At 37.9% G+C, this 26,459-nt stretch overlaps 1 protein-coding gene across 1 annotated transcript in view; it reads left to right on the top strand.

The window, feature by feature from the left end:
- Positions 1 to 26,459, top strand: part of plcb2 (phospholipase C, beta 2) — a gene marked incomplete at both ends in the record, with an annotated part of 72,527 nt that overhangs the window by 36,637 nt on the left and 9,431 nt on the right. The window contains 20 exons of the mRNA XM_081394303.1: positions 4,870 to 4,969; positions 10,176 to 10,336; positions 10,598 to 10,736; positions 11,049 to 12,147; positions 12,232 to 12,276; positions 12,465 to 12,563; positions 12,782 to 12,874; positions 13,093 to 13,185; positions 13,406 to 13,498; positions 13,719 to 13,811; positions 14,032 to 14,124; positions 14,343 to 14,435; positions 14,656 to 14,748; positions 14,969 to 15,061; positions 15,280 to 15,372; positions 15,591 to 15,683; positions 15,904 to 15,996; positions 16,215 to 16,307; positions 21,536 to 21,634; positions 24,328 to 24,496. Coding sequence (XP_081250429.1) covers positions 4,870 to 4,969; positions 10,176 to 10,336; positions 10,598 to 10,736; positions 11,049 to 12,147; positions 12,232 to 12,276; positions 12,465 to 12,563; positions 12,782 to 12,874; positions 13,093 to 13,185; positions 13,406 to 13,498; positions 13,719 to 13,811; positions 14,032 to 14,124; positions 14,343 to 14,435; positions 14,656 to 14,748; positions 14,969 to 15,061; positions 15,280 to 15,372; positions 15,591 to 15,683; positions 15,904 to 15,996; positions 16,215 to 16,307; positions 21,536 to 21,634; positions 24,328 to 24,496 — 3,027 coding nt within the window. The remainder of the gene's footprint in view (positions 1 to 4,869; positions 4,970 to 10,175; positions 10,337 to 10,597; positions 10,737 to 11,048; positions 12,148 to 12,231; positions 12,277 to 12,464; positions 12,564 to 12,781; positions 12,875 to 13,092; positions 13,186 to 13,405; positions 13,499 to 13,718; positions 13,812 to 14,031; positions 14,125 to 14,342; positions 14,436 to 14,655; positions 14,749 to 14,968; positions 15,062 to 15,279; positions 15,373 to 15,590; positions 15,684 to 15,903; positions 15,997 to 16,214; positions 16,308 to 21,535; positions 21,635 to 24,327; positions 24,497 to 26,459) is intronic.

Raw genomic sequence — 26,459 nt, 5'->3', positions numbered from 1 at the left:
GTTCTTGTTTTGCACAACTTGGCCAGTTATCTTTGAAGTTACTTGTCCTTTCTTTGTTTTTGATCCACGTTCAGGACTGATGTCAAGAAAGCATCTAAAAGGCAGAAAAAAAAGAAAAAAAAACAATGAAATATTATGGATAAAGTTGTAAAGTTGTCCGTGTCTCAAGCTCATAACTGGAGTCACTAATCTTTTAGATCTTGGCTACTGCTTTTTTTAGTACTGGGCAATTCCACACAAAACTGTCACATCCATAACGCCAACTAAATACAATGGCATTGTGCTGGCGTTATGGATGTGACAGTTTTGCGTGGAATTGCCCTACTGTAAATTAAGAAAGACATTTCCCATGCCCCGGAAATTTACATTTCTTAGAGTTAATAAATAATTAATCCTGAGTGTTCACGGGACAAACAGGCTAATTGATTGTAATATTAATTTACGACAGTAAGTTAATTATATTAACTGATCCAAATATTCATAATCAATTATAACTAGGTATTATTGATTATTATTAATATTTCATACAGCTAATTTGCTACAAAAGCATAATTAGGATGGAAACGACACTATTAAGTTTGACCGTATTTTCGTTTTCGGTCAAATTGCCTTGTGAATGGGAGTGAATGGGGTACGACTATGATAGCATCTAAATCGCTATTTTTAAAACACTAAGAAGGCTTGACACAACATGAAACTGTGCTGGAAGTATCACCAGGGGCTCTACACATGAACTCCAGCATTGAGAACAGTGTTTGTGTACACAGAGTTTACTAAAAACTCGCTGAAGCTGTGTCCGCCTGCATTTTGATGGTCAAAAATAGTCGATCTAATAACTTTATTCTAGAACTGCTGTAAAGCCTAAACAATCTATGTTACTGTAATCTCCTATTATAACTGTAAAGCTGCTTTGAAACAATCTATATTGTTAAAAGCGCTATATTAATGAAGGTGACTTGACACTGTTTACACTACGTCAACAGCGTAGGAGAATGACGTGAAAGAGTAGAGATTGTTGAATAATGTCGTTTTTTTTTTTTTTTTGTGCACAAAAAGTATTCTCGTCGCTTCATAATATTAAGGTTGAACCACTGTAGTTACATGGATTATTTAAACGATGTTTTTACCACCTTTCTGGGCCAGTTGCAAAGACGTCGCTGTCTATGGGTGGTTCAGAAACCTCTCAGATTTCATCAAAAATATCTTCATTTGTGTTCTGAAGATGAACGAAGGTCTTACAGGTTTGGAACGACATGAGGGTGAGTAATTAATTTTCACTAATCTGTCAACTGAAAACAACTTGCACTGACATATCTTAAAATATGACTGCCACTGTTTTGTCTCAAGATGCACACCAGTAATGTTTTTTTTTTATTAGACATTTTTATAAAAGCTGCTTAAATACCCTAATTTTATTAAGGCCTAGACCTGGCTAAAGCTAAGCCCAGTATGGAAACCAGGGCCATATTGTTTATACCAGTAGTCAGCTTAATAAATACTGTCAAGACACAAGACAAGACAAGTCACAATTCAGTCTAATTCAGCCATATGAATGGCAAATATGCCAATGACAAACCTCTGAACAAACTCAAGGTGCTGCCTCTTCCTGGTACTGCAAGCTGAAGTTATAGGAGGAGGCAAACAGCGCTGCCAGGCCAGTGATGAAGTTAGGCTGTGATCCTTCACACACACCTTGACCTTCCAAACGTAATGTCCAGCACTGGTTGCGTAGAGATTGACCTGTAATTGAAAAAAATATATATATATATATATATTAATAATTATAAATAATATTAATAAATAATATTAATAATTAAATTAACTATAGTGGGTTCCACTGTGGTTCGATGTAGTTGTATATTCATAGTTCTATAAGTTTTTCACCTAAAAATTTAAATTGATTAGGGTTAGAACGCTAAAACGCACTGGCATTTTATTTTGCTTGTTTTAAGCATAAACTCACTTAATTTTGACTTATTCTTTCAGAAAACAAGACAATTTTTACTTGTCTATTAAATACTTCTTCATGTAAGAATTTTAGATATCTGGACTGGAAACAAGAAAAAAAACACTAATTAAGAAAAACATATTTTGCAGTGGGGTGAGTAAATGATGGCTTTTCATTTTTGGCTAAAACTACCCCTTTAATGTTTACATACCAGGAAATAAGTCGTGGACTTTCTGGCAAATGTAGATTGCTGGACATCAGCGTTGTAAATTCCTGAAACAATTTTTTAAAAAGGACAGCACAGCCATGATCAACAGAACCAAAACATAAAACATATTACAGATTAATGAGATGTGTTGAATAATCTCTATTTCTGCTTGAAGGATAACACCGTCTAACTTCTCTTTGAAGTGTGGGAGTAGTTGTAGGACCATGACATTGCAATCAGGAATACTACATTTGAAAACAACATTAGGAACATGGATTTTCATGTGCTGGCAAAATTCAGATTCAAAAGCACGATCACAGAACTGACAGCATTTGATAGCATTTTTGTGTTACCACAGATAGACAATAACTGTAACACTACTTAAAAGCACTTACATTAGCACTGGACCGTCATCAGATTACAAAGCCTGAAACGAAAATATATATATATCAAAAGCAGGTCATGCAAAAAACATGGTGAATGTTTCCTATTATGTGAAATATCGAAGTTAACGTTAGGCTAAGTTACTTGGTAAACAGGTGGAACAGAGCGAATTGTTTGCGCGGCCGCGGTAGTAAACCGCGTTCGCAAAATCAAACCAAATAACATTAGGCCTAACGTTACGTGGAAACAATGCAGAAATGCGAACGCAAAAAACATATATATATTGGCTTACCGTATCACTCAGTTGAACAATTCTCCATCTTCTCAAACTCTAAATCCCATTTATCGTCACGCGCAGGTTAGATTATTTAGAGATGACTCTTCCAACCGTCTTCATGTACCGGTAACGTCGTCCATTTTCTGCTGCGTCGCAGGCAACTAATGTTTGAAACACGAACCGAAGCTCACAAAAGCTTAAACAATGCTCACAGATTCGCAGACACTGTTTATCTTGATGACAGGAATGATTATTCTGTTCAGCTGAATCCCGCTGACAAAACAAGTTTGCCTGTAGCTGCTAGTAGCTAGCTACTGTATGCTCGCGTCACATTTGAACTGAGTTGAGCGCGAAAGAAATCAATCCTACAATGCAATGCCTTTACAGTATGATAGATACTGTATTACGAATTTATCGGGTTGAAAACAGAAATGTGTAAAAGATACAGCCTAATACTCTATTATGGAAATACAGTACAATTCTGTAGGAAATTCGCTGTAAATTTACAGTAAAGGGTTACAGTGAAGAAAGAAGTATGTATTTGATTCTATTTATTTATTTATGGATTTACCAATACAAATAAAAAATAGATAATAAAAAAAAAACATGGCATCCATAGGCCTACTATTATTACTGTTATTTGTAATATTATTATCATATATTAAGTGTAACAATGCATTTTTTATTTTTGCTTATTTGTTCTTTTGTTTGTTTTCCCTTAAAGGGAAGTGGGTGGGACATGAGGGAAAAATCACATAAATTGTGTTCTTTTGTTGTTGTTTGTTGGCAAGGGTTAGGGTTAGGGTTAGGGTTAGGGTTAGGTTCACCCACTAACAAACCAAGAGCAGCACATCATAGGAAAAGGTATTGCCCATATGACACCACAAAAAAGTAAAAAATTATTTTCCCCAAATTGAATGCAGTTACGATCTGTTTCAAAGATAATACAAAAGCTATAGGCCTACGACCTTTAAGTGCAGATATTGCACTCTTTAATGATACCAACACAAAGCTCACAGAAGAGACAAGTTATTGATACGTTATAGTTGGTTAGACTGAGCTAATAAGTCAATGACTATACCACAACAGGTGAAGGTTATAGGATTAATCCAATGGAATAGAGATGAAATCTCAGGATTCAGGAGAAGGCACTCAAATGATGAATGACAATCTTCCTACAGACTAACACATTTTTTTTAAGTTCTGGGTTGCTCTGCTGCTATCACCCTAAGTGATCACACTGGCATACCCCAGAAGGATCATGCACAATGAGAGGTTTGTCTCTCCCTACTTTTTACTTAAAACTCTGTTCCTGGCATTTGGAAAAAGGCTTTTTTTAACCTCTGCTAAAAGGCGAGTACCCAACTTCTCCAAATAACTACAGACCTATTTCAAAATTGTGTGTATTAGCAAAAACTCTAAAAAAATTAGTTAATAAGCAGGTGAAGCATCACTTATGTTCCAATAACATCTTATCGCCTTATCAGTCTGGCTTCTGGCTTTAGAAAGGGTCATGGGTCAGTTACTGCCACATTAAAGGTTCTCAATGATGAAGCTCTTTGAAGCTCTTGAGGCAAAGGAATTACTGTGCTGTGGAAGTTGTGTGAAGTTGTGTCAAAGGCTTTTGGACATCAGATTCACAGACAAGACCACAGGTTGGTTCTTGAATTATTTGGTCATAAACAATGTGTTCAAGCTCAAACTTGGTTTCTTTTATCGAAATATGTCATGTTTCTCTTATCAAGTCAGAAAACAGTCAGTGTCTGCCACCTTTATGAGTGTCTTAGATTATGGAGATATTGTTTACATGAATGCCTCTGTCAGCTCTTTGGGCATGCTAGATGCAGTGTATCATGGAGCGCTAAGGTTTATTATCACAGACATTAAATTCTCAACTCACCGTACTCGCTGGTGAAATGGCCCTCATTATACATGCGCAGACTTGCACTGGTATCTGTTTATTTACAAATCTATTCTCCATCTAGTGCCATCGTACTTTACATGCAGAATTTGCCATCGCAGACTCCACTCCCAGGACTTTTTGTCCTTTAGTGTCCCTGCAGTGCACACAGAGCTGGGGAAAAAGACTGTCTCCTTCTCAGGTCCCTCCAGCTGGAACAAGCTTCAGCAGGATCTGAAGCTGTCCAGCCTGGTCACACTTGGAGAATTTAGAGTTGTATTAAACGGTCTGGAAAATGTGTCTATAGGAAATTGCTGTTGTTTTAATTAGAAATTTTAAGCCATGTCATGATGTATCTGTGAAACTTTTGTATTTTTATTTAACTGTTTATAATATGTTTGAAACTGGTCTCTCTTGAAAGTGAGACATGAGTCACAAGGGACTAACCTGTAGCTATAAATAAAGGATAAATCAAATTAAATTAAAGCAGATAAAATCAATCCATAAAACATCAACATAAAAATGTATTACTGTAAAAAGCAAGAGAGCAGATAAAATAGATACTTTCAGTGTCATATGCGCACGGGTGAACAGAACTGTTTTCAGCCTGGATTTGAACATTGTCAGAGTTGATGCCTGTCTCACATACTCATGAAGACTGTTCCAGACTTTAGCTTTAGCCTCAGCGTGTTTACTCCTGACTCTGGGGACCACCAGGAGACCCCTCCCTGAAGTTCTCGGGGCCTGCAATGTTTCAAATGGCTCTAACATCTCAGAGATGTACTGTGGTGCTAAACCATGAAAAGACTTGTACACAATACACAAGTTTTGAATTTTATTCTCTGAGCGGCAGGAAGCCGGAGAAGAGACTGGAGCACTGGACTAATAGAGTTGTATTTCCTTCGCCTGCGTTGGTATTCATGCGGATATCATTTGTCAGAGCTGTCTCAGTGCTGTGGTGGGGCCCAAATCCTGACCGGAAAGTATCAAACACATTGTAAGACAGGAGAAAGTAAGTGAGCTGTTGATAACTTTTTTTGTTAGTAATAAGCATTTATATTAACTTATTTTTTATTAGTGTTTAGTTTATGCTATATGCTGTATATTTAATACCCTTTTTCTTTTTAAAGCCTTTTTTTATTCATAGGCTCTTAAAGAAGAGAGGTACACTTGATGCATTATGTGATTTTTTTAAAGGCAAAAATCCAATCTTTCAGAAATAATTAATTTCTGTTTATTTTAATATAACTTAAAAAATAGTCTGTTAAAAAAGTTAAGTTGTAATTATATTTATAATTATGTGAACAATTCAATTCAATCTAACACTACATACAGAGATGTTTGTGATTGTGGATTTTCAGGTCATCCTGAGTTGACTAGAGCCTGCCCCTGCAGCTCCAGCCCAGTTTGCAACAATGTTTCATTTTGAGAGGCCCCATTTAGGATCGGCCAATCAGAGCGCTCCGCGAGCAGTCACTGTGCACATAATATCACACCTAAAAATCTAGAGGGATTTAGTCCTGGATAATATATAAGATATTTCTTTAGTATTTTAACAAATTAAATCTTAAAAATTGTAACATATTTATCAGGTCACCTCGTTTATGTAAAACATGTCAAAATAGTAAGATGTATAGTCTATTGGTTTAACACTTACAGCTCACTTTAAAAAAAAAACAAGAACAAAAAAAAAACAAGAAAAAAAAAATGCGCAATGCAGGTGGACTCGACCAATCAGAACACTTTTGTACTGCATGGTAATTATCCAATCAGAGCGCAGTATTTGTTACACGAGAAAGTTACCGAGCGAATTATCCTCAGTTTAGGACTAGGAGCAAAAGAAAATGGAACACAAAAGTGCGTTGGAACGGTTACGACGAAGGATACGAAATCTAAGAAATCACCACGAAAAATGTGAGAGAGCATCAACAGTTGTAAGTACTTTTTACTATCGTATTATCTTGTTGTGACCGTGAACTGTGGCTGACTAGTTGTGAACATGCATGTCGCGGCAAGGCTGCGTCAAAGGGGGATTATGGAAAAGTCTACTTTTTAGAGCTTTTAAGCATGTTACAATGTTGTTCCCTCATTAAAAACATAGCTGGAATTATGTTTCGGACCTTTCAAGCATTTTGAGTATTTCTGAATTTTTCCCCAATGGCTATTTTCAGGCAAGGGCCGCGTGTCCTCCTGTGTAAGTTACACGCGTTGCAATTTCATGTTTCAATACAGCATTTTCTATAGTGTAAAATAATGATGTGTTTGGGATTATGGCCAAATAAATTTCTAAAGCATAATACCCCCTTTAACAATTATGCATGATCACAAAGAGTTTATGCAACTGTAATAAGCATTAACATGTTAAAAAATAAAGTCCATATTGCTTAAGTTAAAACAGGAGCTTTCAGTTTGGTGAAGGTCTAGTTTTTAGAAAACTAGAGTGTTGATAGAGCAACAAGCTCTTTTTACATATCACTGTAACTCTATTATTTTTTGTAGTTTTCAGATGATGGCAAATATTTTTTGAAATGAGCAAAAACACAAGCAGGGAAGGGGGTGGCTTATGAGACCTTTTCTCATATATATATATATATATATATATATATATATATATATATATATATATATATATATACAGTACCAGTCAAAAGTTTGGAAACATTACTATTTTTAATGTTTTTGAAAGAAGTCTCTTATGCTCATCAAGCCTGCAGTTAAAAAAAAAAAAAAAACAGTATTATGAAATATTATTACAATTTAAAATAATGGTTCTCTTTTTTAATATATTTTAAAATGTAAATTATTTTTGTGATGCAAAGCTGAATTTTCATCAGCAAGTACTCCAGTCTTTGGTGTCTTATGATCCTTCAGAAATCATTCTAATATGATGATTTGATACTCAGTTATTATCAATGATGGAAACAGTTGTGCTGCTTAATATATTTTTTTGGAATACTTTTTTCAGGATTCATTGATGAGTAAAACGTTAACAGCATTTATTCATAAAAACAGCATTTATTCAAAATAAAAAAAATTCTAACAATATAAATCGTTACCATCACCTTTTATCAATTTAACGCATCCTTGTTGAATTAAAGTACTAATTTCTTTAAAATAAAATAGTTATTGTTCCCAAACTTTTGAACGGTAGTGTATATTGTTACAAAAGATTTCTATTCTAAATAAATACAGTTCTTTTTAACTTTTTATTCATCAAATAATCCTGAAAAAAGTATTTCAGGTAATAAAAAAAATATTAAGCAGCACAACTGTTTCCAACATTGATCATAAATCAGCATATTAGAATGATTTCTGAAGGATCATAAGACACCAAAGACTGGAGTACTTGCTGATGAAAATTCAGCTTTGCATCACAAAAATAAATTACATTTTAAAATATATTAAAAAAGAGAACCATTATTTTAAATTGTAATAATATTTCATAATACTGTTTTTTTTTTTTTTTTTTACTGCAGGCTTGATGAGCATAAGAGACTTCTTTCAAAAACATTAAAAATAGTAACGTTTCCAAACTTTTGACTGGTACTGTGTATATATATATATATATATATATATATATATATATATATATATATATATATATATATATACATAGAGCTGGTAAGTCCCGCCCCTTCCGCAAAACCCCGCTGGACCTCAAAGTTGAAAAACCGTCAATGCAAGTAAATGGGAGAAAATAATTATTTTCTGGTCCCGTTTGAATTGTGCCATGAATGTGAACATATGTTGTCTGTGAATTTTTTATATAACTTTTCATGTTACGAGTTTGACAGTATATGGTATGATTCTTCGGCTAGCAGTTGTGGAAAAGACATAACGAGAAAGACTACATGTCGCCTATGTGACGTCACCCCATAAAGTTGACTAATACCCGTGGTTTTCGCCAACCTCAATGATTTTGTCCTCTCCCTGAAAGAAGGCGATGAAGTGCACCAAAGACACAGCCATGTTTAGCGGGATCCGTGAGCTAGTGTCCGTGTGCGAATGGTGGTGACGTTTCAAACGCGTCGAAAGTTGTAGTCCACAAAGGGCTCTCACACAAAGTCTAACCGTATCAAACTTCTACCCGCTAAATTGTATCATTCTTTACACGAAAAGTTCTATAAAAAATTCACAGACAACATATGTTCACATTCATGGCACAATTCAAGCTGGACCAGAAAATAATTATTTTCTCCCATTCACTTGCATTGACGGTTTTTCAACTTTGAGGTCCAGCGGGGTTTTGCGGAAGGGGCGGGACTTACCAGCTCTATATTATATATATATATATATATATATATATATATATATATATATATATATACATACATACATACAGGTGCTGGTCATAAAATTAGAATATCATCAAAAAGTTGATTTATTTCAGTAATTCCGTTAAAAAAGTGAAACTTGTATATTATATAGACTCATTACATGCAAAGTGAGATATCTCAAGCCTTTATTTGTTATAATTTTGATGATTATGGCTTACAGCTTATGAAAACCACAAAATCAAAATCTCAGAAAATTAGAATATTACATGAAATCACACAGTAATTACACAGTAATCCCATGGTCATTGAAGCAGGTTTTGGTTATTTTGGCAGTGTGGGCCGGTGCAAATCCTGCTGGGAAATGAAGGAAGCATGAAGTGCTCTGGAAATGTCCTGGTAGACGGCTGCATTGACTCTGGATTTAATAAAGCACAGTGGACCAAAGTCCTCTTTTCTGATGAGAGCAAATTTTGCATCTCATTTGGAAACCAACTTCCCAGAGTCTGGAGGAAGAATGAAGAGTCACACAATCCAAGACGCTTGAAGTCCAGTGTGAAGTTTCCACAGTCTGTGTTGGTTTGGGGAGCCATGTCATCGGCTGGTGTTGGTCCACTGTGCTGTCCACTCAACGCAGCCGTCTACCAGGACATTTCCAGAGCACTTCATGCTTCCTTCAGCAGACAAGCTTTATGGAGATGCTGACTTCATTTTCCAGCAGGATTTGCACCGGCCCACACTGCCAAAATAACCAAAACCTGGTTCAATGACCATGGTATCACTGTGTAATTACTGTGTGATTTCATGTAATATTCTAATTTTCTGGGATTTTGATTTTGTGGTTTTCACAAGCTGTAAGCCATAATCATCAAAATAATAACAAATAAAGGCTTGAGATATCTCACTTTGCATGTAATGAGTCTATATAATATACAAGTTTCACTTTTTTAACGGAATTACTGAAATAAATCAACTTTTTGATGATATTCTAATGACCAGCACCTGTATATATATATATAAATGAACAAGAGCAGTTTTAATCAAAAACAGCTGTTTGTAGATGATTGCACTTTTACCAAACTTGACTGAAAGTGATACTTGTTCTTGGTTTTAAACATTTTGGACATTCATTTAGGTCAAATCTTCATGCAGGCAGGTAATATGTTGAAATTGTTATGTTGCAGGTAAAGGCCCCGGAGAAGGATATTCCTGATTCTACTGTGAGCTCACCTCATCAAGAAGATGAAGAAGCTTCAGAAATGTCTAGTTGTCATAGTGATGGTGAGGAGTACAAGCCTCCTCCAGGGAGTCCAGACTCCTCTTCATCCTGCAGCATAGTCTCAATGTGCTCCAGCCTGTCATGTGAGTCAAAACCAAAACTAACACAGTCTAAACGTCAACCATCAAAAACATATTCAAAAAAGGATCGTTGCAAGAACAACACAGAGACCGTTGAACTGAGAGTTAAAACTTGCCAAAAAAATAATGGTAAAAGAGTGTGGGACAAAGCACATTACTGTGTTTACTGCGAAAAAATAAATAAAAAAATGGCCCGCCATTTACAGTTGAAGCACATGGATGAAGCTGATGTTGCCCACGCTTTCAGCTTTCCACTTGGCTCCAAAGAGAGAAAGAAACGTCTTGAGTCTTTAAGTAATAAGGGTGACTGGCGACATAATCAGGAAGTCCTAAAGGAGGGTAAAGGGGAGATCGTCACATGGAAACAGCCCTCTGAAAACTCATCAGTTAGTGACTATTTGCCCTGCCAGCACTGCTTTGCTATGTTTAAAAAAGTAGACCTATGGAGACATGACAAAACTTGTAGGGATAAAAAGGAAAACTCCGACGTAGGAACAAAAAGAAAGCGCATCCAAACTGTTTCTTCCAAACTTCTTCCAATACAGACATCATCAGATGGAGTCCAAAATGTAATCCATAACATGTTACAAGACAATATCACTGCCCACGTTCGAGGGGATGAGATGATATGTAAATATGGAGATTCACTGTTTGCTCGAAAAGGACGTGAACAATCTCAACATCGCTATATTGCACAGAAATTGAGGGAACTGGGTCGCTTTGTCCTGGCAGCTAAGAAAATTAACCAAAAAATTGGAGGACTCAAAGACTTATGTGATCCAACCAAATTTAACCTGGCAATAGCAGCAGCTAGAAAAGTGTCACACTTCAACTCAGACAAGACAGAGTACGGAAAACCTTCAACCGCAGTGAAAATAGGCTTTTCACTCAAAGCAGCAACTGAGACCTGGATCGCTCATTGTATGATGGTGTCAGATGTTGTTGCTGAAAAAAAGACTAAGAAGTTTAAGGAGCTTCTCGACAAAATGTGGTCAAACTATGTTGCAACAAATGCCCACAGTTCCATGGAACAAAACAAATGGAACAAAGATGAAAGTGTTCCTTTAACTAAAGACATTCTTGCGCTGCAGAATCATCTGAGGGCTATAGAAGATAAAGCAAAGGCTGATCTTAAACAGACTGTAACAGTGGCTGCATACAGAAGACTCAGTGAAAGTCTTCTGGCTCAAGTCATAGTCTTCAACAAAAAACGTGAGGGAGAAGCATCAAGGATAACACTAGAGATGTTCCTGAAAGCTGACTCTGGCCAAGTCAACAAGGACATTTATGAGACGCTGTCTCCTGTGGAGAAAATGTTGAGTCACAGGCTAACTAGGATGGTGACAAGAGGAAAAAGAGGTCGGAAAGTACCTGTTCTGTTTCTTGACCGCACTAAAGCTTCCATCGATTTCATGATTGCGCTCAGGGACAAAGTTGGGGTTCTTAAGGACAATCCATTTTTGTTTGCAAACATTGGCACCCAAACAAATATTCGTGGCTGTGACTGTTTGAGAAAATTTTCAATTGAATGTAAAGTGGATAATCCACAACTGCTCAGATCCACCAACCTGCGAAAGCATGTGGCAACATTGTGCCAGCTGCTGGACCTCTCCAACCAAGAGCTTGAGCAGGTAGCGAAGTTTATGGGACATGACATCAGGGTACACTGTAACTACTACAGGCAGACTGATAAAACCTTCCAAGTAGCTAAAGTTGGAAAGCTTCTATTTGCAATGGAAGGTGGAGCCGAAGCACTTAAAGGAAACAATCTTCAGACCCTGGATTCAGCAGTCTATGGTCTGCACTGTTAAAAAAAAAAAAATTCATGTCTCTATAAGCATCATATGACTTCTAACTACTTCTTTTTTTTTTTTTTTTCAGCCCAAACAGAGATTCGATCAAGGAGCGAAGAGGAGCGCCACTCCGGTATGTAACAGCATCTATGTTGTACAATACTGTCTGCAATACTAGTTAACTGTAACACATAACACAAGATAGGCACTGTCTAAACTATAAGTGGATTAATATACTTCTTCCATTCAGTGCAACAACTTTAAGATAATGTTTAAAGTGGGCACTCCACATAAGTGACATGAATATGTATTTGTCTTCAGTGTCTGAACACTCTGACAGAGAGGACCACGAAGAGGAAAGCATGCTAGACCAGCCGTCCAAGGTTAAACCACACCGAAAGAGACCCAAAGGCACTGATGGTATGATTACTTTAGTTAACGTTATTCATTTTAATTCGTGCCAGTACTTCAACAATACTGGGTTTAGTTCAGGTTTAGACTTGGTCCTGCTCACTGCTCTTTGTGACTAAAGTTTTCAGATGTTATTATAAATGTATTTTTTATTATTCTGCCCTTGTCTGGAGCTTTTAGGTTGGAGCTCAACATTTTAATGAAGTTTATTGTGTCTTTGTCTTCAGAGTTAGATAGTGCTGATGGAGACGGAGTGGAAAGCATGCTAGACCAGCCGTCCAAGGTTAAACCACACGGAAAGAGACCCAAAGGCACTGATGGTATGATTACTTTAGTTAACTTTATTCATTTTAATTAGTGCCAGTACTTCAACAATACTGGGTTTAGTCCAGGTTTAGACTTGGTCCTGCTCACTGCTCTTTGTGACTAAAGTTTTCAGATGTTATTATAAATGTATTTTTTATTATTCTGCCCTTGTCTGGAGCTTTTAGGTTGGAGCTCAACATTTTAATGAAGTTTATTGTGTCTTTGTCTTCAGAGTTAGATAGTGCTGATGGAGACGGAGTGGAAAGCATGCTAGACCAGCCGTCCAAGGTTAAACCACACCGAAAGAGACCCAAAGGCACTGATGGTATGATTACTTTAGTTAACGTTATTCATTTTAATTAGTGCCAGTACTTCAACAATACTGGGTTTAGTTCAGGTTTAGACTTGGTCCTGCTCACTGCTCTTTGTGACTAAAGTTTTCAGATGTTATTATAAATGTATTTTTTATTATTCTGCCCTTGTCTGGAGCTTTTAGGTTGGAGCTCAGCTTTTTAATGAAGTTTATTGTGTGTCTTTGTCTTCAGAGTTAGATAGTGCTGATGGAGACGGAGTGGAAAGCATGCTAGACCAGCCGTCCAAGGTTAAACCACACCGAAAGAGACCCAAAGGCACTGATGGTATGATTACTTTAGTTAACGTTATTCATTTTAATTAGTGCCAGTACTTCAACAATACTGGGTTTAGTTCAGGTTTAGACTTGGTCCTGCTCACTGCTCTTTGTGACTAAAGTTTTCAGATGTTATTATAAATGTATTTTTTATTATTCTGCCCTTGTCTGGAGCTTTTAGGTTGGAGCTCAGCTTTTTAATGAAGTTTATTGTGTGTCTTTGTCTTCAGAGTTAGATAGTGCTGATGGAGACGGAGTGGAAAGCATGCTAGACCAGCCGTCCAAGGTTAAACCACACCGAAAGAGACCCAAAGGCACTGATGGTATGATTACTTTAGTTAACGTTATTCATTTTAATTCGTGCCAGTACTTCAACAATTCTGGGTTTAGTCCGGGTTTAGACTTGGTCCTGCTCACTGCTCTTTGTGACTAAAGTTTTCAGATGTTATTATAACTGTATTTTTTATTATTCTGCCCTTGTCTGGAGCTTTTAGGTTGGAGCTCAACTTTTTAATGAAGTTTATTTTGTGTCTTTGTCTTCAGAGTTAGATAGTGCTGATGGAGACGGAGTGGAAAGCATGCTAGACCAGCCGTCCAAGGTTAAACCACACGGAAAGAGACCCAAAGGCACTGATGGTATGATTACTTTAGTTAACGTTATTCATTTTAATTAGTGCCAGTACTTAAACAATACTGGGTTTAGTTCAGGTTTAGACTTGGTCCTGCTCACTGCTCTTTGTGACTAAAGTTTTCAGATGTTATTATAAATGTATTTTTTATTATTCTGCCCTTGTCTGGAGCTTTTAGGTTGGAACTCAACATTTTAATGAAGTTTATTGTGTCTTTGTCTTCAGAGTTAGATAGTGCTGATGGAGACGAAGAGGAAAGCATGCTAGACCAGCCGTCCAAGGTTAAACCACACCGAAAGAGACCCAAAGGCACTGATGGTATGATTACTTTAGTTAACGTTATTCATTTTAATTAGTGCCAGTACTTAAACAATACTGGGTTTAGTTCAGGTTTAGACTTGGTCCTGCTCACTGCTCTTTGTGACTAAAGTTTTCAGATGTTATTATAAATGTATTTTTTATTATTCTGCCCTTGTCTGGAGCTTTTAGGTTGGAGCTCAACATTTTAATGAAGTTTATTGTGTGTCTTTGTCTTCAGAGTTAGATAGTGCTGATGGAGACGGAGTGGAAAGCATGCTAGACCAGCCGTCCAAGGTTAAACCACACCGAAAGAGACCCAAAGGCACTGATGGTATGATTACTTTAGTTAACGTTATTCATTTTAATTCGTGCCAGTACTTCAACAATACTGGGTTTAGTCCAGGTTTAGACTTGGTCCTGCTCACTGCTCTTTGTGACTAAAGTTTTCAGATGTTATTATAAATGTATTTTTTATTATTCTGCCCTTGTCTGGAGCTTTTAGGTTGGAGCTCAACATTTTAATGAAGTTTATTTTGTGTCTTTGTCTTCAGAGTTAGATAGTGCTGATGGAGACGAAGAGGAAAGCATGCTAGACCAGCCGTCCAAGGTTAAACCACACCGAAAGAGACCCAAAGGCACTGATGGTATGATTACTTTAGTTAACTTTATTCATTTTAATTAGTGCCAGTACTTCAACAATACTGGGTTTAGTCCGGGTTTAGACTTGGTCCTGCTCACTGCTCTTTGTGACTAAAGTTTTCAGATGTTATTATAAATGTATTTTTTATTATTCTGCCCTTGTCTGGAGCTTTTAGGTTGGAACTCAACATTTTAATGAAGTTTATTGTGTCTTTGTCTTCAGAGTTAGATAGTGCTGATGGAGACGAAGAGGAAAGCATGCTAGACCAGCCGTCCAAGGTTAAACCACACCGAAAGAGACCCAAAGGCACTGATGGTATGATTACTTTAGTTAACTTTATTCATTTTAATTAGTGCCAGTACTTCAACAATTCTGGGTTTAGTTCAGGTTTAGACTTGGTCCTGCTCACTGCTCTTTGTGACTAAAGTTTTCAGATGTTATTATAAATGTATTTTTTATTATTCTGCCCTTGTCTGGAGCTTTTAGGTTGGAGCTCAGCTTTTTAATGAAGTTTATTGTGTCTTTGTCTTCAGAGTTAGATAGTGCTGATGGAGACGGAGTGGAAAGCATGCTAGACCAGCCGTCCAAGGTTAAACCACACCGAAAGAGACCCAAAGGCACTGATGGTATGATTACTTTAGTTAACGTTATTCATTTTAATTCGTGCCAGTACTTCAACAATTCTGGGTTTAGTCCGGGTTTAGACTTGGTCCTGCTCACTGCTCTTTGTGACTAAAGTTTTCAGATGTTATTATAACTGTATTTTTTATTATTCTGCCCTTGTCTGGAGCTTTTAGGTTGGAGCTTAACTTTTTAATGAAGTTTATTTTGTGTCTTTGTCTTCAGAGTTAGATAGTGCTGATGGAGACGGAGTGGAAAGCATGCTAGACCAGCCGTCCAAGGTTAAACCACACCGAAAGAGACCCAAAGGCACTGATGGTATGATTACTTTAGTTAACGTTATTCATTTTAATTAGTGCCAGTACTTCAACAATACTGGGTTTAGTCCAGGTTTAGACTTGGTCCTGCTCACTGCTCTTTGTGACTAAAGTTTTCAGATGTTATTATAAATGTATTTTTTATTATTCTGCCCTTGTCTGGAGCTTTTAGGTTGGAACTCAACATTTTAATGAAGTTTATTGTGTCTTTGTCTTCAGAGTTAGATAGTGCTGATGGAGACGAAGAGGAAAGCATGCTAGACCAGCCGTCCAAGGTTAAACCACACCGAAAGAGACCCAAATGCACTGATGGTATGATTACTTTAGTTAACTTTATTCATTTTAATTAGTACCAGTACTTAAACAATACTGGGTTTAGTCCAGGTTTAGACTTGGGCTGGGTTTCCCGAAACCTCCTTAACGCTACGTCGTTCTTAAATTACAGCTTAAAGGGTTAGTTCACCCAAAAATGAAAAGTCTGTCAGTAATTACTCACCCTCATGTTGTTCCAACCCCGTAAGACCTTCGTTCATCTTCGGAACACAAATTAAGATATTTTTGATGAAATCTGAGAGCTGGATCACTCCTCCATAGGCTTCTAAGACATTATAACTTGCTGGCCCAGAAAAGTTATTAAAGAGATCGTTAATATAGTCCAAGTGACTCCAGTGGCTCAATCTTAAGTTTATAAAGCGACGAGAATACTTTTTGTGCGCAAAAAACAAACAAAAATAACGACTTTATTCCACTATTAATTTCCTTCTCTCTGGGCCTCGAGTGAGTTAACGTAGTGTAATAGCGTAGCGCGTCTGAGTTGCACGTCACCACGTATCACACATGACCAGCGTCGCCCAATAGTGAGCCTACGTGTGACCAGCGTGTGACGTACAAAACAGAAGCGCTGCGCTAAAACACTACGTTAACTCACTCGAGGCCCAGAGAGAAGGAAATGAATAGTGGAATAAAGTCGTTCTTTTTGTTTGATTTGGCGCACAAAAAGTATTCTCGTCGCTTTATAAACTTAAGATTGAGCCACTGTAGTCACTTGGACTATATTAACGATCTCTTTAAAGGAGTCATAACCTGCAATTTTCACTTTTCCACGAGAATCAATGTATGTTATGATTGCCTAACGATTATACACTGGCCGGGAAGCCGATATTTAAAAGTGAAGCGTTTGTTTACCTCAGGGTAAATAAACCAGCGCGCGTGCACGCGCACTCAAATACGAGATTTTGATTTCAGCCCCGTCTTGACGTCATGACGGGGCAGGATATACCATATATGGACACCGCAAACCTATGCCGCGGGAAGCCCGCCCCTCTCCCCCTCATATTCAGTTCAGTCGAGAAAGATGGAGAAATGAGTACACACCTGTGGTTGACTGCCACAAACAACATGTAAATGTGTTTTCTCTACCAAAAACGGACCAAACTATCAGGGACCAGTGCATGAAATTCATTTTTAAATGACGCTGTCCCAACAACCCTTTCAACTGGCTTATCGTTAGGAGTCTGCGCTAAACATTTCACACAGGAATCATACACAAATTTGGGGCAATATCAGGCGAAGTTGGCCTCGAAGCTCTGTTTGGAAAAAGGTGCAATTCCCACCATCAGAGGCTTGCCTGCAATTGAAACGGTAAGACTGAGTTTTTATTGCTCTACTGTGTGTAACAAACAGCAGCTAACTGCTAATGCGGCTATTGTATGCTAGCGGGAGTATTAGCTTCGAGGTAAACATGGGGAATGGCTGCTAACGTTACTTTGCAAACAACAAATGACTGAGATCATCATGAATTCGGCTATTGTATATTGTTTGCCTAACGCTTATACACTGGCCGGGAAGCCGGTCGCGGCCAGGTCGGGTTCATTCATAACTTGCGCCATGATGTCATTTTGGAATGATATGCTAAAGCGTTACCTGCGGTGTCAACCCCCCTCCTTCCTGCCACCAATCAACGCGCCCCTCATTTGCATTATTAAAATGACCGTCCACGACAGCAAAAATATCGCATCAGATCTCGTGAGACAATAATGCCTTCAGAAATAAGGGTCTGAGGAGCTCTGTGTTTTTTTTTTTTCCACTTTTCTTTTTTAGAAGGGCCTGAAAGACTATAATACAGCAGTAGGTATCCAAGGTAATACTAGGTTATGACTCCTTTAATAACTTTTCTGGGCCAGCAAGTTATAATGTCTTAGAAGCCTATGGAGGAGTGAGACAGCTCTCAGATTTAATCAAAAATATCTTAAACTGTGTTCTGAAGATGAACGAAGGCCTTACGGGGTTGGAACAACATGAGGGTGAGTAATTACTGACAGAATTTTCATTTTTGGGTGAACTAACCCTTTAAGCTGTACCTTATCGTTAATACGTGTTTCCCGAAATGTTCTTAGTTAAGTATACCTTCTGTAAGTCATACGTTCGTAAGGTTGGTCTGGACCACTCTTAGCTTTACCTTATCACTGTTGCAGGTCTATACGAATATAATTCTGAAGTTTTAATACACCCAGACAGTGTTCAGTTAGGCTAATTCAAGTGTTTTCATGCAAAGAATAAAATTGTCATTACACTGATTGTTGTTAGATTTTTAATTATATTATACAATATTATTAATTTAATTAAAAAGCGTTTTTAAAGGAACACTTCGACTTTTTGGGACTTTAGCTTATTCACCGTATCCCCCAGGGTTAGATAAGTCCATACATACCTTTTTCATCTCTGTGCGTGCTTTAAGTCTGTTTGACGCACCCACCGCTAGCCTAGCTTAGCACAAAGACTGGCTGTAAATGGCTACAGCTAGCATACTAATCCCAATAAGTGACTAAATAACGCCAACATTTTCCTATTTACATGTTGTGATTTGTATAGTCACAGTGTGTACAAATAACAAGGTCATATGAGACACAGACATTTTTTAAACGTTTAAATACTGGGAACTATTTTCTCAGAAGGCGAAGCACTGCTACTTCTGCGGAGTGATTAGCGCAGCACCCGAGAAGTGCCGTTCCGTCAACAAAACCAACGTGACTAACTAGCTAGTAGCGAACGTGATTCGTGATCATGGCTGACTTTGAGGAATTGTAAGAGGATTTTTATTTGGTATCAAACCAAGATCCAGAACCATATCGTTTTAAGCCAGAATACACAGACGAGGAGTTACAAACTTTGGAAGCTGATATAACTTAGACAAGATGCCGAACAGACTGAGGTTGAGGGGAGAATCAGAACGAGAGTAACGTTATCCTACTATTTCACAAACAAGGTCACTGTTTCTCAAAAATGAAAACTGCCCATCACCCCCTCCAATTCATTACCAAGTTGAAGGCTACAGTCCTGAAAGTTACATTTAGCGCCGCTTATTTGTTATACTGAGGCGATAGAGCGCGTTTGTGACAGCACAATACTGTGCGTTCACACCGGACGCGAATAGCGCGTAAAATGCCGCGTCTAGTTATACGCTTGACCACTTTGTGTCCATTCGCGCATAAAAACAAAAGTTTGAAGCGAAATGTACGCGCGTCAGAGGCGAAAGTTTCAAAACTTGACGTGCGAATGAGGCGTATTCGCGTCTACCGCGCCGCGCTCTACGCCTCATTCGCGCCGCAGGAATTTTTTACGCACATAACGCGTCTTTGCATTGACTTGAAACATTGAAATCACTCGCGCCTCACGCGCTATTCGCGTCCGGTGTGAACGCACCATAACATTACAGAGGATTCATGGAGCCCGGGTACAACTGTAATACTAGTAGTGAGCACCCTATTCATGCATTAGTGTCACTAAGGTTACATTACATCTAGCTAATGGCACTGTAACAGTAGGCTAGTCATCTAAAAAAACCCATAACGGAACACTTACCGCGGCCGCAGGTGATCCACTTTGTCCTGTCTTTATCGATGGGATGGCCGTATCCTTCAGCACACGTTTCATGGTCCGTGTGGCAAATTCCATTTTTTAAAAATAGTCGTCCTCAGTGAAATGTTCTGAGCAAACGCGATAGTCCTTGATGATGTCTACAGGTGTGTTTGGATCTATATCCAGAGCAAGTAGCCATTGATTCATCAGGTCAGCGTTTTTGGTTGGAATTCCCCTGTTTATTGTCGCAGTTCTTTACAATACAGCGAACACCCATGATTGTAAACTTTGCATTTACTATCTAGTAATTGCTGACTCTTACTCCAACTCTGAGCGAACTCTCTTCTCATCACCACGGGGCTTCTCGGGTGCTGCGCTAATCACTCCGCCCATGTAGCAGTGCTTCGCCTTCTGAAAAAATAGTTCCCAGTATTTAAACGTTTAAAAAATGTCTGTGTCTCATGTGACCTTGTTATTTGTACACACTGTGACTATACAAATCACAACATGTAAATAGGAAAATGTTGGCGTTATTTAGTCACTTATTGGGATTAGTATGCTAGCTGTAGCCATTTACATCCGGTCTTTGTGCTAAGCTAGGCTAGCGGTGGGTGCGTCAAACAGACTTAAAGCACGCACAGAGATGAAAAAGGTATGTATGGACTTATCTAACTCTGGGGGATACGGTGAATAAGCTAAAGTCTCAAAAAGTCGAAGTGTTCCTTTAAAGGCCAGTGAAAACAGGCTACTGTCAGTTAAGTCCTATTCGGACGCTAATATTGTTTCTCATGGGCTCGTCCGGTATTTTAAACATTTACAGGGATAAGTCGGTGATTTTAGTGCCGTCCGAATCCATAATATCAGTGTTTTTTCTCACCCAACCCACGTAAAAATCCCTGGCCAAATTAGTACCTACTGTTTTTTGTCAAACAAGGTCGTGTGGTAATTTAATTTAATTGCCTTTACAAGAAGAGATTCAAAATTCACTGTTTAAATCCTTTTTGATCACTGCCGAGCACCGTACGCAAGATGTAAACTTTTATTACTGAAATGCTGGAAAGTATTTACAAGAACAATATTTCATCGCAGCTCCACCTCAGCGAACAAAAATGGGAAAGAGAAGAAAGCACGTAAACATTTGAAATGGTTATCATGGCAGCAATATATGATACAATTTAAAAATATGTAGGCTAGGCTATTATAGGATATTATAGTTTGGATTATTTTTTTATAATATCCCATGAGTCCTAATAAAGGCAATTTCCACTATTTCTGAAGTGCTTCTTTTATAAAGAACACCGCTTTCTCACATAAACAGCCCCTGCACGAGAGAATAATTGATTCTCGAGTCATTGATATCAGCAGATTCAGTGGCATCGCCACGGACAGCACCGGGTAACGTCGCACGTAAGAGGGTATATCTTAAGCAACTTTCTAAGGTATGGTTCGGGGAACACGCCTAGCAATGGTATACCTTTAGTTAAGTTATACCTTAAGAGTCTTCGTATCGTGCTAAGAGACAACGTTATCAGGAAAACTCAGCCTTAGTCCTGCTCACTGCTCTTTGTGAAGTTTTCAGATGTTATTATAAATGTTGTTGTTTTATTATTCTGCCCTTGTCTGGAGCTTTTCAATTGGAACTCAAAATTTTAATGAAGTTTATTGTGTGTCTTTGTCTTCAGAGTTTAATGGAGCTGATGGAGATGGAGAGGAAAGCATGCTAGACCAGCCGTCCAAGATTAAACCACACATAAAGAAACCCATGAACAGAGGCACTGATGGTAAGATCTTGAAACTAGGGCTGCTGTTGTCTATTTTCTTCTTTACCTCTTAACTTCTTAACCCCCACCTGAACAGAGCACAATTTCACCAGTTGGCTTTACCCAAGTCTAAAAGCAACAAAAAAGAGGATGAAAACACACAAAAACAGTGGCAATGTAGCGTTAAAAATAGGGATGTCCCGATCAGGTTTTTTTGCCCTCGAGTCCGAGTCATTTGATTTTGAGTATCTGCCGATACCGAGTCCCGATCCGATACTTAATACATAAAAAAAGAATAAAGAAGAGCGAAAAAACAGATCCAGGATGTTCCTTATTTTTTATTTAATTCACCTTATTTTAACATTCAACAACTCTGTTAACAAACAGAGCACTTCTGTGAGGTAGCTTGAACAATCAAGTAGCCTAATACATAAATTCTTCACTTTTGCACTTTAGTGCAACAGTAAATATTAAAAAAGTCTAATATATAAACAAATAGCACCTCAACTTAAAATACCCGGCAGGCATGTAAACAAATAAAAAATACAATTGCTACAGTGTTTGCAAAGCCAGTAATGTGCTTTTAGGAACTGCACTCCTAACTCTTACACCGGTTTCACACTGCACTGTTAGCAGAGCGTGCAGCGCGTATTTTTTTCGCCGCCCATGTTACCAGATTAAACCATTGTTTAGAGCATTCACACCGCGCGCAGAGGTGGCGCGGCAGTGCGTATAGCAGAGCAGAGCAGAGCAGCAGTGCCGCGATCGTTTCAGCGCCGAGTCTATTTTTGCTGCGCCACTTTTGCTGAATTAAAGTGACAATACATTGATCATGGCCAAAATACACCGCAGTTTTATCCAAAAAGTGCATTGATGATATCTATTGTGTTTTAAACAGTCAATCAAATGACCAACAGCAATTTAAAAAGAAAACAAATGTCCAAAAACAAACTTGTTGCCATAACAATAAAATCAAAGATGAAACAAAAGTTATATAAATGAAATTATTAATAAAATAAGCTTCTTGACAAGTCTTTTCTCTTAAATGTATTTGAAAACGAAAAAAAGCAATGCCAACTTATCCATTATGGAGTACTCTGTCTGTAGCCTACACAACCCGCGGTTCAGCCGCGCGTGACAAACGCTGCCAGTGTGAAAGCACAGTGTGAAAACGCACGTGTCCTGCTCCTGCGCTGCTTACTAACGCGTGCAGTGTGAAACCGGCGTAACTCTGTGCCACCGCATAAATATTGATGTGTTAAAAAATAATGAGAATATATATATATATCCGAGTCCTGATCGGGAGGTAACGTCCGATTCCGATCGAGTCTGAAAACACGTGATCGGGCCCGATTTCCGATCATGTGATCGGATCGGGACATCCCTATTTAAAAACACGCCGTAAAAGCAACAATAACACTATAAAAAAGCAACAAAAATCACAACTATAGAGTGATGAAAAAGCCACAAAAGAGCGACAAAAAGGTGACAAAGATATGACTCACAAACTACGAAACACACGACATAAAAGCTTCAAAAATGTGACAAACGTGGCAACAAAAATGTTGCGGCTAGTTTTGTAGGCCTTAGCTTTCAAATGAGGCCATTTTTGGACCATTTTTCCTGCCGACCAAAATTTCGTTATTTTAAATTTAGGCGGGTCATTGTCAACATTGTCCGACATCAAATGGCAAACGTAATGTAAGCGGAACAAAACTGAGCTACTCGTTATTGTGTGGTTGACGGACCGTTGTTTATCAGTTTGGACCAAAGCAGCGCGAGCCGATCTTGATCAAGAGATCCAGTAAATAAATCATTTGAATTCGCTACTTAAGTAATAACATTGCTGCGAGATCTAGTGAGAAACATTCACATTTCTCCGTTATTAACGGATCAAACATTCAGGAAGAAACATTGTGCCATGAATGAACTATCCAGTGTCCACAGATCAGCAACATTCACCATGGATTTACTGTAGTAACACTGCAACCATGGAAGTTTGGCAGGAATAGTAGGCTATAATGCTTTCAAGTAACATTACGTTGGTTTTATTTTGACATTATGAATACAATTGCTGCCCTCAAATGTTAATCTGAACTAAAAATAGACCTTTGTTTATAACTACTACAATATTAGGCTACATTTCATTTTTTCCAAGGAGCTGTTTTGTTTTATATGCTCATAAGAAGAGTCTATTATAGCTCCATCATTATGTTAGTTTTAATAAAATAAAATAAAATCTCTGGCATTTCTTCACAAGTTCTTTTAAATGTCACTTTGTATTTAAGAAACACGTGCCCTTTAGTCATTATTTGGGTAGCACACACATATTCTGAATGCCTTCGGCAGAATTCAAATGAGCCATTTAAATCTAGATTAATCTAGATTAATTCCAAGATTACAGCGAGATTAATCTAGATTAAAAAAATGAATCTATGCCCACCACTACTAAAAATACCTATTCATATTAGCCTTAGTATTTTATATATGGAATATGTATAATCAATGAAAGAATACCTCATGACAGATTTCTTTGATACTGTTATCAAAGTTAGCCTGATTTCAGTTACAAATAATTTAGACCCTGGACATCATAATGTTTCTACAGGGGTGTATACAAATAGGTTTAGTACAATATTTGACATTGAGAGACTTAAATGTAAGAAATTTGGGCAAATATGACATTTAACTTCAATTAAACACTCCTTTTTCAGATGCTCAAAAAAAGACCAAGAGACCGTGGAGTGAGGAGGAAAAGAGTGCAGTGGAGAGAAGGATGGGCAAATTCATAGCTGTGAGACGAGTGCCTGGGAAAGAAGCCTGCATGTTGTGCATCACACATGAGTCCCCAGCACTGAAGAACCGCACCTGGAAGGATGTCAAGTATTATGTTTACAATGAGATAATTAAAGTCAAGAGAAGGCTGTTTCAAAATGAGTAATATTATGTTTACAATGAGATAATTAATTAAAGTCAAGAGAAGGCTGTTTCAAAATGAGTAATATTATGTTTACAATGAGATAATTAATTAAAGTCAAGAGAAGGCTGTTTCAAAATGAGTAAGGATGCTGCTAAAGTTTGATTTTCTGCTGTTGTTCCGGCAATGTTCAGCACCAGTTAGTTGTAACATTTAAAGGGATAGTTCACCCAAAAATGAAAATTCTGTCATCATATACTCACCCTCAAGTTGTTTCAAACCTGTAAGAATTTCTTTCTTCTTCTGAACACAAAAGAAGATATTTTGAAAAATGTCTGTAACCAAACAGTTGATGGACCCCATTGACTGATATAGTATTTTTTTTTTTCCTACTATGGAAGGCAATGGGGTCCATCAACTGTTTGGTTACAGACATTTTTCAAAATATCTTCTTTTGTGTTCAGAAGAAGAAAGAAATTCTTACAGGTTTGAAACAACTTGAGGGTGAGTATATGATGACAGAATTTTCATTTTTGGGTGAACTATCCCTTTAAAAGTTGTTCATTCACCCATGCTCATTGTGCACTTTTCAGTTGTGGATAGAATAGATGAATAGATTTACATCTATCTGGATCTGTGAGCCAAACATGTTGCACTTATGAGACAAAAGATAAATAAAACATTGGTCTTTAACCAAGACAACAGTACATTGTATTTATTTTTATTTTATTGATGATCAAAGCTGCTATAACTGTCTTATTCTAAGCCCTCAAATAATTTCGGTTTGTTCTACAAACAATATAACAATATATTGGGGCGGCAGTGGTTCATGTGGGTTGTCTACAAACCGAAAGGTTGGTGGTTCAATCCCCGGTTCCACCTGACCAAGTGTCGAGGTGTCCATGAGCAAGACACCTAACCCCAGCTGCTCCCCACGAGCTGGATGGCCTTGCATGGCTGACACCGCGTCGGTGTGTGTATGAGTGAGTGAATGGGTGAATGTGAGGCTATGTAAAGCGCTTTGGTGGCCATAGGTCTGTTGTGAAAGCGCTATATAAATGCAGTCCATTTACCCATTTACCATATAAAGGCAAATATGCTTAAAACATTTTGGTCTAGTTTGTGGTGTTTAATTCACCTAATTCCACCGCAGACCTCCCAAAAAATGCAAATGAACAGTATTGATAAGAATGAACTTTTTCATAAATTTACATTAAAATCATGAAACAATTATTTTAAGATAAATACTCATTCAAACAAAGATTTGTAACTCACTTACACTCAAATCCATATATTTCTATGTACTTGTCATGTAGGCAATCTTTGGGGGACCCCTGCAGTGCCTCTGAGGCCCCCCAGAAGGCCCTGGACTGCTCTTCATGAACCACTGTTCTACACATTCTATTTATAGTTCATAGTGTGATGGGTCCTCAGTATGATGGTTAAAAACTTTTTCTTAAATCTTGCTCCTAAAGATATTTTAATGGAGTGTATAGCTCTGCAGCTCTAACTAGTGTCTAGAAAGTGTATTGTTTTCTTCTTGAAACACTGGGAAAGGCATGTCCTCAGTTTGGAGGTTTTTAACTGAGACCTCACTTTGTGGGGTTTGCGGGAAAGTGTGTGTGTGTGTGTGTGTGAGAGAGAGAGAGTGTTTTGTCTAGGGATTCAGAGGTTGGTGACCTTTTCTCCATGGAGTGTAGTTTGTTTGTTAATTATTTTGTTAATTATTTTGAGCAAAAAGCACCGTGAGCGTGTGTGTGTGTGTGTGTGTGTGAGCGTGTGTGTGTGTGTGTGTGTGTGTGTGTGTGTGTGTGTGTGTGTGTGTGTGTGTGTGTGTGTGTGTGTGTGTGTGTGTGTGTGTGTGTGTGTGTGTGTGAGTGAGTGGGACTCAAACACACAACCCCATTAGCACAGATCACGTCTGTTTAC

This window comes from Scardinius erythrophthalmus (genome assembly GCF_964197995.2).
Source record: "Scardinius erythrophthalmus genome assembly, chromosome: 19".
Taxonomy (NCBI): domain Eukaryota; kingdom Metazoa; phylum Chordata; class Actinopteri; order Cypriniformes; family Leuciscidae; genus Scardinius; species Scardinius erythrophthalmus.
The sequence above is the reverse complement of the archived record's forward strand: the minus strand, read 5'-3'. Positions and strand labels throughout refer to the sequence as shown.